The sequence below is a fragment of the Python bivittatus genome, unplaced genomic scaffold (genome assembly GCF_059951505.1).
Source record: "Python bivittatus isolate LINGU-HERP-01145 unplaced genomic scaffold, Pbiv_v1 ctg000020_np1212, whole genome shotgun sequence".
NCBI lineage: Eukaryota > Metazoa > Chordata > Lepidosauria > Squamata > Pythonidae > Python > Python bivittatus.
The window spans coordinates 100256338-100277313 of record NW_028277030.1 but is presented as its reverse complement, the minus strand read 5'-3'; the positions used below and the strand labels follow the sequence as shown (position 1 = coordinate 100277313).

General features: G+C 34.8%; 1 protein-coding gene across 1 annotated transcript in view; it reads right to left on the bottom strand.

Moving 5' to 3' along the window:
• ZFAND3 (zinc finger AN1-type containing 3) overlaps positions 1–20976 on the bottom strand; it is a 140901-nt gene that overhangs the window by 101709 nt on the left and 18216 nt on the right. Inside the window, exons 2-3 of the mRNA XM_088145378.1 lie at positions 3750–3790; positions 1605–1631 (exon numbers count right to left, since the gene is read on the bottom strand). Of these exons, the coding sequence (XP_088001504.1) occupies positions 1605–1631; positions 3750–3790 (68 nt within the window). The remainder of the gene's footprint in view (positions 1–1604; positions 1632–3749; positions 3791–20976) is intronic.

Sequence of the window (20976 nt, the reverse complement as noted above, 5' to 3'; positions counted from 1 at the left end):
CACTATCCAGAGACACATTCAAGAAAAGGGCAAAGCCAAGACAAAAAAAATTAAATATTAATGTAATTAATACACTATTTAAAACTGCCTATAAAATGGTACAGGATTTGCAAAATTAACTGATCTGTTTTCTAAATATATATACAATCCATTGTCATACATAATAATTACTGTTTCTCTCATACATGTATTACTTACACAGAGAAATAAACTATGGTTATCTGTGATCAACAAATCAACCTATGTATGTTTAACAGTGTAACTGAATTCAAAGGTTCAGGGAGGGGAGGGGAGGGGAGGGGAGAGGAGAGGAGAGGAGAGGAGAGGAGAGGAGAGGAGAGGAGAGGAGAGGAGAGGAGAGGAGAGGAGAGGAGAGGAGAGGAGAGGAGAGGAGAGGCAGCCAGACAGATAAGTTACATGCCAACAGCTGAGGGGAGGGGAGGGGAGGGGAAAAGAAAGGAAAGGAAAGGATTGGGAAGATCAGGAAGTGGGTTGGTGGATATGCAATGCTAGGTCACTGGTGGCAGCTAAGTGGAGGAACAAAGGGAAAGCACTAAGGGAACATGAAAGGAATATGCCATGCTGAGATACTGACAATGGTTGGGGAAAGAAGGAAAGATATATAATTTTAGCAAAAGTCTGTATTTTGGGAACATTATTTCCATTTCCAGATATTCCTCCCTCCCCTAACATGCAGAGGTATTTCCTACTACTTCAGGATACTTTGGTGGAAGATGAAGAAAACATCTCAGCAAAGAATACTGAAGGAAGGTGTAACTTCCATGAGTGCCCTTTTTTTGTAGTTTAAAATAACAAGGAATTCAGTATGAGCAATCACTTACAATTAAGACCAGCATGTTTCTTCATCTCTTCTTATAGTAGACTGGCTAATTAATCTGTAACTAGACCATGTTCCTCTCTGTCTTCTGTTATATAATATATTCACTGCAGTGACCATATTGCTGCCCAGGTTTCAGTTAATGTAAAGAAAGACAATGCATTGACTAAACATTCCCAGTAGCCAGAGTGGGGCATCTTAGGTCTCATATATTTCAATGTGAAGGATTTTAAAATCTATCCTTTATTTGGATTAAGGCCCCTGATCTCTACTATTTTAGTAGATTAATTGTCCCTATTAAGCAACATTTGATGCTTTGGTCACTTATTTGCTAAACATACTGATGCCAATATCTTTAGTTTTTCCTTTTGTCTTAGATCCAATATTATCATTAAAAATCCTTATAATATTTTGACATTTTGTCTTATAACTACAGGCTGCATTAGACCATAATAAATCTTTGGTAAAGTTTTAGTTGAAAGGAATAAAATTATAATCAATATCTAAAAGGTAAATATTTTGATATATTTAGAAAAGTCACAATTTCATGTAATTATTACATTTAGTGTCTTATATCTGGAGATGTGCAGAATTCAGATTCAAAGAAGCAACAGACAGGTACCAAAAGACACCCACATAGAATCCAAAGCACCCTTGCATGCTTTGGATCCAAATACTGCACACCTCTACTTCTATGAGAGCAAAGGCAATTAGATTACACACACAACATGGGTGATGAAGTTCATTAATTTTGTCATTTACTAACCTTTTTCGTTGTGTGGATTTCTTTTTTCTAGAGAGAAAAAGAAAATAAAGTCAAGATAAAAAACACTTAGGTATTCTTCACACATAATAAACATGGAAACATATTAAGGTTAAATATTGACTTGTTCATTTCAATACATGAGATATCAAGATCACAGTTTAACATTTTCTACTATACTAGAGTCTCTCTCTCTCTCTCCCCCCTCCCCCTCCCTCCCTCCCTTCCTTCCTTTCTCTCTCTCTCTCCCCACCTCTCTCCCTCTCTCTCTCCCTCTCTCTCTCACCTTCTACTAATAATCTAATACTAGATATACTAGATATGATGTATCTACTTTAATCTGATAATAGACAAGAACAGTTTGCATCCAGGATGGCACATTCTATTTGCATTTTACAGTAAGGGTCAATTCCCCTAGAACATAGGTGAAGTTATTATGTTCAACAAAATGTCCATTTCTTTGGCATTTACCACTCAACCTGGCAGGATTAAACACTCACTTTTAGAACATAAAAATAGTTTTTAAGAACTACTGTTAGAAGACACATTTTAACCACAATATGCCCAAATTAGACTGGTAACAAATATATGTATTTACTTAAAAAGCAGGTAACTAAGCAACCAATAAATAGTACAAAGTCCTTAATAATAACCTCAAAGTTGGGAAGACAGATTATTCTAGCTACATGGTCTGATACTTAGAATCCAAACCTATCAACAGATAATTTCAATTTAACATCTCAATCAGAAACTTAATTTATTGAGATGGCTTAGTCTAAAAAAATACAGACATTTACAATAATAAAAGTTTCTAAATGGTGGTTGGCTTTATTTTCAGAATTTATACTATGATAGATAGTTAAAATAAACATCTTCATAATTAGTTTTAACACTAGCAAATACTATTTACATTATCTAAGTTTCCTATGTTGCGAATGTATTTATTTTAATATATATGCATATGCATCTATACAAAATATTTGCTTCCCATTTTGATTTAAAAAATAATCCTCATAATCTGCCACTGAACTTTTTCTTCTAAAAATGGGTGCATAATCTGCAGTCTCAGATTTGCATATGGCCTCCTTATTGAACTGCAGTGTAACATGACAGAAGGGGAAAATTATTAAATACATATAATCATATTAACAGTACTTTACTTAGAACTTACCTAAATGTAAATGCAATAAATGTAAATGAAGTAAACTTAAATTTTGTCTAACTCAACCTACTTCATTCTGATTCTATCCACAGGTCAAATGTCTACCCACCCAACAACAGCAACAAAAAGATTATATAGTCTTGCTTTAAATATGTGGTAAGACTCTAAAAATCATAGTGGAAAATCAATCAAATGTGTGATATTATATATTTTCATTTATAGCATATTTTAAAACCATTTCCATTAAATGGAGGCTTATATTGCTGTAGGACTGTGATAAATCTGAACTAAAAATCTCTGCTGTGAATAACATATTGAATAGGCCGGGGTACTGGATTTAGACTTACAAATTTAGAAAAATCTAGAACTACTGCACAGCTGCACACCTTAAATGTTTATTTATTCCCTGTTTTTATTCACCGTATATAAGATAGTAAAATAATGACCACTTACTGAGATCACAAAAACACAGGGTCAAAAGCACCTTATATATTCAAGAATTTAAAACAAAATTGTAGGAAGCAGGAGTTGAAATTATTTGTCACTATCACTCTAAATATTCTATTCTTGAAGTTATGGCTGGGACAAAAATATTCTTCTATTTACTACAGCAGCTACAACACAAACTTTAATGTTAATGAGCATAATTAAAGTCTGCCTTAGTGAGTCCAATTTTCTAAAACAATAAACTGAACACTAATGTCGCTCTGCCATAAGCTGACAAGTTCAAGGGCATTCCACATTCGGTAGTCTTCAGTGAGTGAAGGCTTGATTGGTGCTTGTGCAGAAATGTCGTTTTTATACACGTTGGGGATTGCTTCAAGAAACTTGAGCAAACAAATGAAGCACCAGGATGAGGAGAATCTGGTTTCATGCACACACAGAAAGAAACAGATAACCACACGTAAACTCCAAAGGAATTGTTGCCAACTGATTATTTTAAGGGAGAAAAAAAATCCTCAAAGCCAATTTTATACTGCACTTACCAGCAAAGCATTTGGAACACAGATTCATTGTCTTGCTGGACCTGGTGCAAGGGGGAAAAAAGAGGAGAGCTTAAAAATTCTTCATAGTTATTAATACAGAAGTTTAAAGAGTAGAGTAAGCTGAGAAGGTAAAAGACAGCAGAGCAAAAACTTTGATCAGCTATCTGGATCAATGACTCAGAAGCTGCCCTAGTAAGCCTAAGAAAACATTGGATCAGCCACTTCCAAAGCACTTCCTTCCTGCACAGTTAGTTAGCAGCACAATTTTCTTGAAATGTACCAATGGACTTTGCTGCTAATGAATATTCAACAAATGTAAGAAAGATTGTTGGGCAGAGGACTCTCACTCTACACTTTGCATTTTTCCCTTCTAAGAAGCTAAATGAAATGACCAGGAATAAGACCGTTTGTCTCTAGTTGCCCCTTTTTTAACAAATAAAAAGGAAAATAGCTGCTAAAGTCAGAATAAATTCCTCAGAAAAGAACAAAATACCCAATACATTTTTATAAATTTCCTTTCAGTACCAAGATTACAGGGCTGATTTAACTTACTTAAATGTTATAGCTCTCCATATGTCTAGAATATCTATGCCCAGGAGCAAGCACCTTATAATAATGTACTATACCCACAGCAGGAACTCAAGTGGGTTAAAAAGACGTTTTATAGTTCTGTAGAATTCTATTAATCTATTACCCCAAAACAATTTCAGAGTGCATCTGTTTTTCCAGCTATTACCATTATGTCACAATAGTTCTATTACAATATATCAAATGCATGGAAAAAGGATATATTCATATTGGCTGCTTCATATTAACCTTTTCAATTTTTAATCATTAGAGTACATGATTCTGACTGTCTTCTTTTTCTAGCTTTTATTTCTAAATGAAAGGCATCTCTTATCATCATAGCTGAAACTAATTTAAAGCTAGAAACTGTACAATAAGATTGCACGATGAAATCTCAGAAATTCAAGTTTTTTACTACTCCTCCTAGTTAGGTAAAATAGCTATTGTGTCCTGAACAACCATTTTGTCTTATCACTAGCAAAAGCAAATTATGAAAACAAATAAGTTTCTTAGTATGCCAACTGCAAATCTTTCTCTGTAGTATGATTGTATATTTTTATTTGCCTGGATGGTTAAAGTAAATAAAATGAATTTACACCAGATTGGATTTACTTTACACAGCAAAAAATAAGGGCAAAATGTGTTTTATACATATTGAAATGCTGGAAAAAGAACATAGTCAGATATTCTTAAAAAGGGAAATTAAGACTAGGGCTTTGTAATGGGGGGGCGGGCAGTGCCATTAAGTAGTGTATGTGCACAAACAAAAAAACACTTTATTAATAATTTGCACATTAGATTAGCAGGCTAAATCAGCATCTACTTCATTAGTGCCTTTTGCATAGAAGTTACTGCTGAAATAGCTCATTATACTGTATTGGAGTTTCCTTGCCCAGCAAAGAGAGAAAAGGCAGAGTTCAATCAGTTCATGCTAAATTTATTCTTTTAGATATAGAAGTAGGACAATTCCAAGTTTTACTAGTATTTCTTCAAATCAAGGAAGGGAAAAAAATTAAGAAAACCATGGCAGGAAAACCAGACTACCACACAACTACTCTCTCCAAAATTTCTCTTAAGATAAAGCAAAGTTTAAACTCTCCCTAAGCTGCAAATCCAAATGGCCATACAGTTATATGAAAACGGGAACCATACAGTTATATGAAAAAGAGAAAAACAACTTAAAACAAACATAAAGCATGATGTGAATGAACAAATTATAAATAACAATAATTTCTAATTTAAAATTTATTTCAGATTTACAATTAAAATCAGAAAATGTTATGTAAATTGATATACTCTTAACACTGTATTTCAAGAAATACACATTGAAATTCTACTGCAGTTGAGCAAAATATTCATATACTGAATATTCAGTAACATTTCCATGATGAAAAATAGCATTTATACAGTTTGCCTCCTACTGGACCAACTAAAGACTAACTTTATGCTTTAAATTGTTACCAATCAATATTCCTTCATATTAATATTTACTACATTATTAAATCATAGAAAGGTAAGAAAAAAACCCTCTATACTTAATACACCACTCTACTGTTAAACTGTGAATAACTTCTGTTCAGCAACTTCCATTTATGCTAGTTCACACAAGAACTAGATGATAAACTAATGTTTAGACTGTACCACTTGCCTGCAAATAAGAATTCATGATGTATTATTCCTCTGTACAATAAAGCTCTAACTATATATAAAAGTTGTTATAGAACTAAGTGTTCTTACTTAGTCTTTTTCATAATAAAAAGTCTGTAAGTTTAGACATAAGTATGCTACTTCATTGCCTGAGATAAATAGATCTGCAGCCCTGAAATCTAGCTACTGTGTTAAAAAGATACTGACCTTTGAAGTAGATTGGTTTCATGAACAAGGAATCTGAAGTGCCATTCAGAATGCTGTCATTTCTTTCTTACTGAGGAAAGGTTCAAGGATTCTTTGCACCTTGCATTTTTTCTATATTGTGTATCAATACAGATTATGTACATTAGACAGGCAATACATTGCTCTTTACAAATACTTTAAAAATGACTATAGTTTATCTAAAGACCAAGAGCAAAACTATTGTCTGTTTTGATCCATTTGTCAATTTCTATTGACTATTGTCATAAATCTCACTCAAGGCACAAATGATCAGGCTCAAATCATCCTATTTCAGATGCATTATGCAAAGACCTAGCTCTCTGGAAAAGTCTCTAATTCTGGGAAAGGTGGAAGAAAAGAGAAGAAGAGGATGACCAGCCACAAGGTGGATGGACTTGATTACAGGAGCACTGGGTACACCATTGAAAGACTACAAGACCAGGTTAGGGACAGATTGTCACAGAGAAAATCTATCTATTTGGCTGCTGACTTGATGGCACATAATCTATTTTCATTAAAGAAACTGCTGCATTCTGTATTTACTTCTTGATTTGCAAAATGTTTAGATATACCAATAAACAGATGTGCAATATTTATTATTTTTACATATTACAATTATGAGGGTTGCCAAATAATTTAATCAATAAATTGAGATTGCAGTTGCTGTGTCATGATGTAATGAAACATGCATAGCAGTAATTCTAGTTTAACTAACCTTTAGACATTGCAAAAGGACCACAGATCAATTTTAGTCCTACAGCCATAACATCAAACTAAAAGATTTAGAAGGAAAGTAAGTTCAGAAAAGAAGAAGAAAGCATTATTTAAATATAGTCAAGTGTTGGGGAATGTATATGAATGCTCTATGTGGGCCACTTATATATTAAGCTGTGCAGACTCTGTTTCAAAGGGAAAAAGGCGATTTGGAGCATACATGGATGCCCACACTGCAGCTATCATCACCTGCTTAAATCAAACATATTTTTTCCTGGGATCAGGTAGTTGTAGCCAATTCAGATCTATTCCCTTTCCACATTTAAACCCTGACTGCAAGGAATTCAGGTAATCTGCTTACTCCAGGATTATTTGCAACTATATTCCAACCACCTTTTCTAAAAATTTTCCCTAAAATGGGGAAGTTATTGCTGCTCCTTCTTTGCTCCTTCAAATCAGGAAGTCTGCACAGTCTTAATACACATGAATATTGTGCATGAACGATATTCATAAACAAAGTGTCATTTTTATTCTTCTATTCATATTTATAATTTAAATATTAAAATATATGACAGAGTTTGAAGAGGGAATTAAACACCATTAAATACAAACAAAAACACATTTCCTCAAGCTTAAGATGAGGAATGAATATGATCAAAGACAGGTATGAGCCTACAGTTGTGTGAAAAACAAAAGTACATCCTCTTTGAGTTCTATGGTTTTATGTATCAGGACATCATAAAAATCATCTGGTCCTTAGCAGTTCTCAAAAGTAAGTAAATACAACCTCAGAGGAACAACGCCACATGACATATTACACCATGTCATCATTTATTTTACAAAAAGAAAGCCAAAATGGAGAAGCCATGTGTGAAAAACTAAGTACACCCTTACTGTTTCCATAGGTATGAAGAGGCTAAGTAGCAGCCAGGTGTTACTAATCAAATGCCCTTGATCAATTGATCATCAGCAAGTGTGATTACCTCTATAAAAACTGAAGTTTTAGGAGTTTGCTGGTCTTGAGCATTGAGGTGTGTGTTAACACAATGCCAAAGAGTAAAGACATCAGCAATGATCTTAGAGAAGCAATTGCTGCTGCCCATCAATCTGGGAAGGGTTATAAGGCCATTTCCAAACAATTTAAAGTCCATCAATCTACAGTGAGGAAGATTATTCACAAGTGGAAAACAGTTGCCAATCTTCCCAGGAGTGGATGCCCCAACAAATTCATCCCAAGGTCAGACCATGCAAAGCTCAGAGAAATTGCAAAAAACCTAAAAGTTACATCTCAGACTCTACAGGCTTCAGTTAGCATGTTAAATGTTAATGTTCATGACACTGCAATTAGAAAAAGACTGAACAAGTATGGTTTGTTTGGAAGGGTTACCAGGAGAAAGCCTCTTCTCTCTAAAAAGAACATGGCAGCACAGCTTAGGTTTGCAAAGTTGCATCTGAACAAATCACAAGACTTCTGGAACACTGTCCTTTGGACAGATGAGACCAAAGTGGAGATGTTTGGCCATAATGCACAGTGCCATGTTTGGTGAAAACCAAACACAACATATCAGCACAAATATCTCATACCAACCATCAAGCACGGTGGTGGAGGGGTGATGATTTGGGCTTGTTTTGCAGCCACAGGACCTGGGCACCTTGCAGTCATTGAGTCGACCATGAGTTCCTCTGTATACCAAAGTATTCTAGAGTCAAATATGAGGCCATCTGTCCAACAGCTAAAGCTTGGCCAACACTGGATCATGCAACAGGACAATGATCCAAAGCACACCAGCAAATCTACAACAGAATGGCTGAAAAAGAAAAGTATCAGGGTGTTGCAATGGCCCAGTCAAAGTCCAGACCTCAATCCAATTGAAATGCTGTGGCGGGACCTCAAGAGAGCTGTGCATAAACAAATAACCGCAAACCTCAATGAACTGAAGCAATGTTGTAAAGAAGAGTGGGCCAAAATTCCTCCACAACATGTGAGAGACTGATAGTCATACAGAAAACGATTACTTCAAGTTATTGCTGCTAAAGGTGGTTCTACAAGCTATTGAATTATAAGGTGTACTTACTTTTTCACACACGGCTTCTCCATTTTGGCTTTCTTTTTGTAAAATAAATTATGACATGGTGTAGTATGTCATGTGTTGTTGTTCATCTGAGGTTGTATTTACCTACTTTTGAGAACTGCTAAGGACCAGATGATTTTTATGATGACCTGATATGTAAAACCATAGAACTCAAAGAGGGTGTACTTTCTTTTTCACATGACTGTACATTCAGGCCTACACTATGGTGATCAAGAAAACAAAGCAACAATAACTCCCCATCATTATTATATCAGTTGAATGTGCTATAGTGGTTGTGTTGTAGGTAACCAAAATCTTCTGGGTAAAAAACAAAATTTGGAAATCTACATTAGGGCTGCTGTAACAGGTTTGCTAAGCATATCACTGATAAAATTGCTTGTATTCAGTTATATCTTAAGTTTACTTTGGCAGTATGAAATGAGATAACTGGGGCAAGATCTTGCAAGGTGACCTGAGACTCTTTTCAGCTTGTAGAGTCTGAGAATGCCCACAGGATCCTTTGTAGCATAATTATGGTTATCTGCAGACTGAAGTGTTTCTCCACCTAGCTCCTTTAGGCAGTGAGAAGTAGGAGGAATATCTGGATTCAGGAACTGGCTAATATCTCTTTGAGGGAAGGAGTGGTGCCTATCTCCTTGAAGAAAGCAGAGATGCTCTCCCATATAAACAGGCCATCTTTTGATCTAACTGTATTAAATCATTTTCCTCTGGCTTCCAAGTTTCCTCCTAGAGTCACATATGCAAGATGGGAGGTTATATGAATCAAAATAACAACAGCAACAGTAACTTCCCCATTTGTCAGGCCTAGCCCAAGGAACTCCAAGAGACAATGCCGATTCAGTCCAGCTATATTTATTAGCTACAACCTCTAGCAAGAATCTTCTCAGACTAAAACCCCAGTTCCCAAAGTCCTCCAGCCACAACAGTGTGAATTCCTCAGGGAGGTGCCAGTCTCATCCTCTTGTTCCTCCCACGCGGTTCTGGTGAGCTAAGAAAATGTTTATCTCCCTGAGCTTGGCCTTCATAATTCCATTTCATCACACCATTTTAGGGAAGATTTTAGAAAAGGTGGTTGGAATATAGTTGCAAATAATCCTGGAGTAAACAGATTACCAGAATTCCTTGCAGTCAGGGTTTAGATGTGGAGAGGGAATAGATCTGAACTGGCTGCTCTTGGAGATGATCTTCAATGTGAAATTGATGGAAGGAGTGCAGCTCCCCTGGCTAGTGGTATTTAATACCATCACCTCTAATATCTTTCTGGAGGGCTGGAAATTGGGGGCACTGTTTTGAAATTGATTTCACTTCTTCTTGAGATCCAGTCAATACTAATGGGAGCAGAGAGTTCAAGGTCCTGGTTGCTCCATTTTGTAATGCCACAAGGCTCAATGATCTCCCCAATGCTATTTAACATCTGTATGGAAACTGCTATGGGAAGACATCCACAGATTCAGGGTACAGTATCATTAATATGCAGATGACATTCAATTGCACAGTTCCATTATGTGCTGGGCAGGAGATGACCAGCATCTGAAGGCTATAAAGATCCAGAGGGGATGAAACAGGCTAAAGTTAAATCCCAGCCAGTTCTAGTAACTGTTTGTACAGAAGCCTTCAGGTTCACCAGTCATCCCTACTGTAGCACTGGATAGGGCTATACTCCCCTCAAGGAGCAGATCTTCAGTTTAGGAGTTTCACTGGATTCATCACTTTTTCTAGAACAGTAGATGAAGCTTATGGCCAAGGGGAACTTTGTCCCACTTTGGCTGGTACGCCTGTTGTGGCCCTTTTGAGAGTTGATCCCTTAGTGACAGTTGCTCAGGCTCTTATTATTTCAGATTCAGATTATTGCAACATGCTCTACTTTACATGTCCCTTGAAGACAACATAAAATCATCAATTGGTACAAAATGCAGCTGCCCATACATTGGCAGGTAAGGACCATTTTAATAGCTGAACAGTGTTGAATACTGTTACCACAATATTAAGATTGCTGCATTGGCTACAAGTTTATTTCTGGTACAATTCAAGATGCTGGTTATGACTTATAAAACCCTATATAACAGCTCTTCTCCGGTTCTCCTTCAAGTGGTGAATCTTATTAATCTTTTGCTTTCTGTTCTTTATTCATTCTGTTTCAAATAAGTAGTAACATTTGAAGAGCTATGGTAGAGAGAGCTTGCATACTTAATCCTTCCCAAACTATAACCAAACCAATTCCTATTTCCTAAAATCCTTTATTTTCAGTCTATTCATTAACATCGCTATGCATCTTCTAGATCAGGAGCAAGCAGCCTGTGTCACTCTAGATGTTGTTGAGCCCTAATAATCCTGACCACTGGTGACACATGCTGAAAGCTATAGTTTAGCGATATCTAGAGTGCTATAAATTGCTTACTTCTGCTCTAAAGATTAAGTTTTAATTACTGGTACTGTTTATGAGTTTGTCTTGCATCTTATTAGAACCTTCTCTCTACGAACTCTCATTTTGTTGTCGTGGGGTTGCTGTTGTGGATATAAAATGAAGTGAGAAATAATACCATATGAGCCACCCTCATTTTTTTTTTATTTATATCCCTCATGAAAGTTGGGATATAAATAAAATAAACAAAATGACTTTTGTCAGCATCTTTTCTATAGTTTGATAAATTTGTTTTGAAGACCGGTTCTGTAAATGTCAGTAATTCTCATAGGATTTACCCACTGAACTAAAAGGGGAGTTATTAAACTAAAATACTTTCAATGAATCTCCTGAAGAAATTGCAAATTCAAAGTTCTTTTTTATATCAGTAGTGAAAACACTGTCTAATTTGGTAAAAATGTATTTTTAATATTATAGGGGCTACTCCATTTAAACATCACTTGTTTGTAAGATGTTGGGTCTTGGGGGAGTTTTTAGCGTATGATTGGAAGCAAACATTTTTTGAAGAGAGCTATAATGATCTAACCACAGCAACATCTGCTTTTCTAAAAAGTCAGAACCACAATGGCTGTAAACTCAAACCAAACAAGATCCAAAAACTTTGAAAGTGCCACATAAGTCATTTCTAATGCACGACATTTCTAATATTTTCAATATCTTTATCTTTATGTTTCAGCTGTTTCTATTACATTTAAAATTGTTTTAATTCGACTTCCAGGGAAGAAATGGGGAACTGAAGATAGGTCCGCTAAAAGCAGAGCCGACAACCATGGCAAAATGAACAGCCAGTGAGTAAACTGGCTCTTTGTAATTCCTCTCCAGACAAGAGGACTTGAGATCACCCACAAGTGCTCCATACAGTTGTTCCTCGCAAGGAGACCGCAACACAGTTGTCTCCGGTGGGTTTAGAGCTCTTGGAGATGAGGAAATAACCATCTGGCCAAACCGCAGTTAGCCCCTTCAAAAGGGTTCACATTCTTCCTTTTCTAATCACTTCTGGAAATACCCACAGCTGAAGAATGGATAGTGAAACTAATGGAATTGGTGGAGATGGTGAAATTGACTACTTTGATTAAAGAAGATATCGTCTAGCTTTGTTTCTATTTGGAAACCACTCTTAGACTTTTTACTTGAGACTCAAAAAAATGAAACTTTGATTTTGGGGTTTAATGATTGATTTATTCTATATGCATAGAAATACTTTGTATTAATCTGTTTTATACTTTTTGCTGATATACACTACTGTGCAAAAGTTTTAGGCAGGTGTGAAAAATTTTTGTAAAATAAGAATGCTTTCAAAAATATATATTGTAATTGTTTATGTTTATCAATTTACAAAATGCAAAGTGAGCGAACAGAAGAAAAATCTAAATCAAATCAATATTTGGTTTGACTACCCTTTGGCTTCAAATCAGCATCAATTCTTACACTTGCACACTTTGTACACTTGCACAAAGTCAGGCATCTTGTAGGATCAGAGTCAGGTGTATGATTAACCAATGATACCAAGCAGGAGCTAATGATCATCAATTTCATATGTAGGTTGAAACACAGTCATTAACTGAAACAGAAACAGCTGTGTAGGAGGTTTAAAACTGGGTGAGGAACAGCCAAACTCTGCGACTAAGGTGAGGTTGTGGGAGACAGTTTTATGTCACAGGTCATACACCATGGCAAGACTGAGCAGCGCAACAAGACACAAGGTAGTTATATTGCATCAGCAAGGTCTGTCCCAGGCAAAAATTTCAAAGCAGACTGGGGTTTCAAGATGTACTGTTCAAACTTTTTGAAGAAGCACAAAGAAACGGGCAATGCTGAGAACCGTAGATGCAGTGGTCACCCAAGGAAACTTAATGCAGCAGATGGAAGACACATCATGCTCACTTCCCTTCGACATCGGAAGATGTCCAGCAGTGCCATCAGCACAGAACTGGTGGAAACCAGTGGGACCCAGGTACGCCCATCTACTGTCCGGAGAAGCCTCGCCAGAAGTGGTCTTCATGGAAGAATTGCGGCCAAAAAGCCATACCTCTGACGTGGAAACAAGGCTAAGCGACTCAACTATGCACAAAAACATAGGAACTGGGGTGCACAAAAATGGCAGCAGGTGTTCTGGACTGATGAGTCAAAATTTGAAATATTTGACTGTAGCAGAAGGCAGTATGTTTGCCAAAGGGCTGGAGAGCAGCTACAATAATGAGTGTCTGCAGGCAACAGTGAAGCATGGTGAGGTTCCTTGCAAGTTTGGGGCTGCATTTCTGCAAATGGAGTTGGAGATTTGGTCAGGATCAATGGTGTCCTCAATGCTGAGAAATACAGGCAGATACTTATCCATCATGCCATACCATCAGGGAGGCGTGTGATTGGCTCCAAATTTATTCTGCAGCAGGACAACGACCCCAAATATACAGCCAATGTCATTAAGAACTATCTTCAGCATAAAGAAGAACAAGGAGTCCTGGAAGTGATGATTTGGCCCCCACAGAGCCCTGATCTCAACATCATCGAGTCTGTCTGGGATTACATGAAGAGACAGAAGGATTTGAGGCAGCCTACATCCAGAGGAGATCTGTGGTTAGTTCTCTAAGATGTTTGGAACCTGCCAAGTTCCTTCAAAAACTGTGTGCAAGTGTACCTAGAAGAATTGATGCTGTTTTGAAGGCAAAGGGTGGTCACATCAAATATTGATTTGATTTGGGTTTTTCTTCCGTTTGCTCACTTTGCATTTTGTAAATTGATAAACATAAACAATTACAATATATATTTTTGAAAGCATTCTTACTTTACAGCATTTTTTCACACCTGACTAAAACTTTTGCACAGTACTGTAGATTTATTTTGTAGCTTTTTAAATATTAGAGTAAGAGGTGAATGTATTTTATATCTATCTATATGAAAGAAAGTTGGAAGTTACTTTTTAAAAAAAATTTCTTTCTGTCGCTATCTTCTTTTTCTTCCTTGATCTTTCTACATTTTATTTATTTAAATTTAATAAAGTTCTTTTTTTAAAAAAAGGAAATTGTTAACTGCTTTTCAGCTGTTAAATGAAGAATAATTTCAGCTGTTAGGAATCTTTGGACTGACAAGTTTTACAGCACCAGGTGAGTTTCCTTCAATCCTTAGTGAAAGAAGTTTTAAATACAAGTTTAAGAATCTGAAAAAAATATTTTGGAATAAACAGCAAAAGGTGATAAGAACTTTGATTTCACAAAGTTACAAACGGACTAAGGGTCCAGATGGATTTGAAATAAGATTTTGGAATTAAATATAAGAATCCTTCCCATGGGAAAATGCTTTTGTTTTGAATTTTCTTTAAAAAAAAAACATGATAGGATGAGACTTTGAAGGTTGGACACTAGGGGGAACCAGAAGGAACTAAAGAGTACAAGTAAAGGAGAAGAATATTTACATTTGACTTAGTAATACTAAGCAATGGAGCAAAATATTTTAACATTGGACATATTGAGGGATATTTTTGAACAATGGACCCAGAAGTTAATTTTAAAAGTATCTGCCTCTATAGATAGACTGTGTTTAAAAAATGTTATGGAAGAGGAACAAATTTTACCAGACAAGACTGACACTGATATGAAAGTGGATTTAAAAATGAAAGGTTACAAGAATGATATGGAAAAAGGTGATACACTGGATATACAAATGAAACCAGCTGATGTCTTAATTAAAAGGAATATACAAATAACAAATCAAAAGAGTGACCTAGATAACTTTCCTATATTGGATTTACAAAAGAGACTTTTAAAGCTTTGAAGAATTTTGTGGGAAGGGACAAAGAAAAAATGAAAAGAAATCAAGTTCTAGGACATTATTTGAAGGGACTAAAGATCAAGATTGTTAAAAATAAAAGGAAGGAATATAAAGTTGGTTTATTTGATCAGGTTAAAATAGACATATTGTTATCTCTGGTAACCCTTAATGGACTTTTGCTGACATCAGGACTGAACGATGTGGTTTTAAGGATTTGTTTATAGATAAGAGGGAATATGGGAAGAAGAGATCATTTTAAGAATTAAGAGAGAATATTTATTCTTAAGTATTTTAAGAAAAGGTGATAAGTTACTAAAATTGTTCATACTTGTTATGATGAAGGGGAAGTCATTTTTTTCTTTACCATATTCTTATTTTTCTTTCTTTTCTATTTTTCTATTTTTTTCTTTACTGCACTTTTTCTCATTATTCTTTTAAAGTTTGTATTAGTTTTTATCTTTTTACTTGTAATTTTTAATTAAATTACTATTAAAAAATAAAATTGTTTTAATTCCTCCAAACAGTTGTCTAATATTCCAGGAAAAACAATGATTATCAAACAAGTATTTTAAAGATTGTCCTTGAAAAATATAGACTATTGTACAATTTGGTATGAAACAGGACAGATCAAGTTTTTATACTAAATGATTAATGAGCTGACAACCTGATTTAACACAACTGCTTTCACTGTTAAGATTAAAAATAATTAAGCAAATGAAGTATGATGAAGAACATAAGGCACCTCATGTGGATTTAGAACACCATTTAGCATCCTTTTAAGAGTGAAGCCAAGGAGATAAATGGAACAATTGCTCTCCTTAGAAATGTAGTGCCTAAGCTGAAAACCAGGTAGACACACAACAGTGCTTCTAGAGAAGATAGTGATTTGTCAGAAATGGAAATTTAATTTTATAAATAAACTTAGCTAAAAAGTTCAGAATGGGGAAAAATTATATAATTTACTTCTCACAATTTTATCATTAATCTTTTTCTATTAGATTTTACTAAGCTTTAACAAAAGAACATTGGCACCTAAGGTGTTATCAAACAATTGTTAGTCTGATTAAAATTAGACAATAGTTAAACATCAGTGCAATGTTTAATCAAAGTGCTGATTTTAACTTACACAGTAAAGCCCTTCATGGCTTACCACTGAGCTACCTGCAGGATCATATCTCTCCACTAAAGTCAACCCAACTGCTTTGATTGTGCTGAAAAAGCAGCTGGTTGTTTCTCATTTTTAGGATGTTAGGAGGCCAAAGCCTGGAAGTATTTTTTTCCCCCCCCTGTGGTGGGGCTGGCCTATCTCTAACATTATCTACCTCCTGGAAAAAGTTGAAAACAGACTTTTTCAAGAGAACTGTTGAGGCCTGACACCATTTTTTAAAAAATTATTTTTAAAATGCATTTCTAAGATATGTTTGTCTGATATTGTGTTCTCTTTACTAATACGAGCCACCAAGATTCTTTAACAGTTTATTCCAATGTTTTAATGCAAGGCTGCCTCCAGAGTGCTTCCCCCCTTTCCTCTCATTTCTATGAACAAAACTTTCATTCCTGTCCCTGTCAGATTTTACATACTGATCAACTTCATAACAAAGCCATTTTTATAATAAGCAATAGTCTCTAAATCAGAATAGAAACACAGTAGCATTAAGTGTAATTTTGATAGTCCAGATAATTTCTCTTAAAACTAATTCCTGTTGATACAATAGCTTTTGTCAAAGGAACGAACAGGAGATCCAATTCCCCTTTGTCACTGCAACGACCACCTGTCCTAAAAATAAGCTCTAGAGGTTTGTGGACTAGTTATTGTCTCCTGAAAGTCAGGCAATAGCATTAGCAGGGAGCACCATTTATCACCTTCAGCTTCTTTTAGAGAAGACAGACTTGGATTCAATTATCCATGCTTCCAGACTCCACTATTGCTGTCTTAAAAAATAGTTTGAAAGTTTCAAGCATAAGCAACAGACTTCTTTTTTGAAAAACAAAATTTACCTGTATATTGTATTATTTATATTAAGTTTACTGACTGACTCTTCCAAAGCTCAAGGTGCTAGCTTATGATTTCTTAAAGGCTAAGACATGATTATCTTATGTTCTGTCTCCATCTATATGTTTGCCCAGATTTTAAGACTGGCTGTACAGGTATTGCTTTCGCTATTACATGTTGAGCTCTTGTTGAGATAGGAAATTCCTCTTGGTAATATCATTATGTTATAACTTTCCCTGTCTAGAGCTTTTCCTGGTGTAGTTTGGTAAGACTTTTTTCATTTGCAAACTGAACTTTGGACAGGCTTTCTAAAATGGCCTGGCTGATTTCTTGGGTTTTTGGTTTTTTTGTTTTGTTTTGGTATTTATACTTTTAGATTGTTTGGTTTATAAATAATACTTTCACTATTTTGACATTCTTTGATCAAGTAGCAGCTGGACAACTATGTGTCATGGGTGCTTTAATTTGAAATTCCTCCATGAGGCAAGAGATTGGACTCTGCCTAAATGGCTCTTTCTTACTCTATGATTTTATAATTATTAGTTTTTTACTCTTCTGGAATGTATATATTAATTAGCAATGCTGCTGCATTAGTGTTTCTAAACTATAAATGCTCAAGAATAATTTATTTTATTTTATTTGTATAGCCATCCATCTTAAACTAGTGATTCTAGATGGCAAACAATCATAAAAAAGGATGGTTTTGCAAATAGTTAACTGAGACAGCTATAAATCTCTTGAAGTTTCTATCAATAGAAAGAATTCTTATTGTGCCATATTACTAATGTAGTGTGTATTATTTAATGGGATAGCAATTGTGGAACTTGTAGAAATGAAGTATTCAAACTAAACTCTGAAAGTAAACTTGAGAACAAAAATCTTTTTTAAAAAAAATCACACCTGTTTCCCAATAAACTTTCCATTTCTAAACTCTATTATTCTGTAAAATGAAATAGCATAAATAGAAACACCATCAAAATTAGGAAATGCCAACGATCAATATATATTTTATGCACACAATTGTTTACATGCTACAGATCTATGCAGAGATCTATGCCTCTTACAATATTGATAAATCTCAAAAAAAAAAAAAATCTCAGTTTGCTTGAACATGTTAACTGATCCGTTTTGTTGACAACTTTAGAGGATAGAGGGATACACGAAGGAATCAGCTATTGTTAATCTGATCTTAACCAACAGGGAAGACTTAGAAGAAAAAACAGAAAAGGGGAAGACCATGCAGTGTTGTAGTTTTTGATTTAAAGAAAAAATAAAGCTGAGTGTAGTCAAAGTGTATTATGAACTTTAATCATCTCACAGCAAATAGTAGGAGGAGTTCCTTAAAAAAGGCAATGAAAGCATAATTGCAAATAATTTCAATGAGGAAAAGAAATAGAAGACACCAGAAACAGTCAATATACCTGTACAAAAAGTTTAGTACACACCTCAAAACCAAAAAGGACATATATAGGAGGAAGAAAGGAGGACAAGTAATCATGTATATGATTCCATACAGATAGCCAAGGGATGGGTTGAGGAAAACTAAAGTTCAACATGAGCTGAGGTTAGCAAAAAATGCTAAAAACAGTAAAAAAAAAAAGGGGGAAGAAGTTAAGACACTATAAAAGTTAAGACACTGTCCCATTGTCCAGGCAATATAGAAACCTCTAATTCTTTATTCCACTAATCCCTTAGCATATGCATATCAAATTGATTTATTGATAACAAATATCTATACAAACTAATAGTAGGTTTTTTAGTTTTAAAAGGATTTAACAAGTTGTTCTAATATCTCAGGTGTCTCAGAAGCTGAAAATGCTGCTGGCCCAAACAGTGTTGTTAACAAATATTGTAATTGTAAATATTGCCATTGGGTTAGGTCTGATAAATGATATTTAGCTCTTAACACAGCATACGTTAAAAATTCATCTTCATCATCTATCAGTTGTTACAAAGTCAATATTCCCGCTTGCATCCAATTTTTCCATATCACCATCTTTTCCCCAATTTTTAAAGTTGGGTTTCCCCATAAAGTCAATTTGGCATGGGAAAAGAGTCAAACTGGGTCCTTTTTTTTAAATTAGACATTATGTTCCATAGCTTTCTAATTGACAAAATTGTTTCCAGAGACATTAGAGTTTTAGTATATTTCAATCCTGTCCATCGAACCAAAGGTGTTAAGTGTATTCCAAAATTGCCCAAATCAGAAAATTAACACCACTTGTTGCCTTCCAGTATTTAATACTTGAAAATAGATAAGCATGATGTTATAACTCCAGATTTAGAAAACTAAATCTTAAACTTAGCAAGATGTGTGGATTTCAACTCCCAGAATTGCCATTCAGCATGTAAGTGACTTTGGTAAGTAGATGTGACTTTGGTAAGTGGATCTTATATGCTAATAGGTCTGGCATGAGCACAATTCCAAATGAAAGAACCATATTTAAAGACATTGATTTGTGGTTTGAAAGTCAGATCCATTCCACCAATACCTTGGTTTAAGTGCAATTTAATTAACTTATCTAGAATTAAACATGTAGAAAATTACCTGAAGGGGTTCTGAACAGGTACTAAGCAAGAAGGAAAAAGGGAAGAGAGTTAAGAAAATATTTTCTAATGTTGTAGCAATGTGATTTTTAAAAACACTGATTCTCACTTCTACTTTTATTTCTCAGATTTATACCCTGCTTTTCTCACAGGAGTTCAAGGAAACCCTAATCAAGGAGTTACCTGATAGCCATTACACATACTTCCAAAATGAAAAAAGCTATTTCTATGGATGTACATATTCTCTAAAGCATAATAAAATACTTTATAAATCTCATGGAGTCATTGGAATGCATGCAAATTTATGCTATAGAGCTTGTTATTCAAACTCTAAGGAAACAATATTGCTTGCATCAAGGTCAAACTATTCAATTTTGTTCTCAATTCAGAATTCAGAAACTGAGGAAATAGCTTTGTAACATTTGAGACAGCCTCTTCATCTGTTTTTATTTAAAACTGCATCTCTTACGATTAATTCTGAAACATTCAATTTCAACTTTTATAATAAAATATATTTTTAAAAGTTGATTTTACGTCTAAGGATGAAAAAGTACATATGACTATGTACTACTACGTGTGGGTTTTTCATAAAATTTTAAACTAAAAGATTTTCTGGAAATTTTAACTAAGTAAATGATTAGATTCTAATTAGTATATTTATCCCAATATCCACAGTGTGCACAAGTATTTGAGCCACATTATTTGATATGAACAAACTTAATATCTAGCTTACTTTCTGCAGTTTGAACAACATATTCAAAGAAATTAAAAGCTTTTATATGTGGAGAAAAAATAACGTTGAGCAATAAACAATAAGACATCAAATAACTTTGGAACTACCAAAATCACCTAAGTGGAATTTCAACAGAAAGTTTTGACTCCAGAAAATCTTCTAACCTTCATCCTTATTACTAGTATATAACAGCAATATTTAATCTTATAAAAACATGATAATATTCCTTTTGTGATTCTTTGTACTTAATATGTATTAATTTTGTCCAGGTTAACTAAATACTTTTATTTATAGAACTATTACATAGCTCTGAATCTAGCCGATTGTTTTTGTTTCTTGCACACACCTCTACAACGCAATGACATATAAGAAAAGGACTTGTTCACGTGAATAGGACCTTTTCCTTCTAAGCTTAACCATATGGCAAGAAAAAGAATTTCAGCAGGGAGAGGAATAGTGGCACAAGGACAAAGACAGAACAGGGTGGCAGTCTTAGCTGAGAAGGCTTTATTCTACTCTTG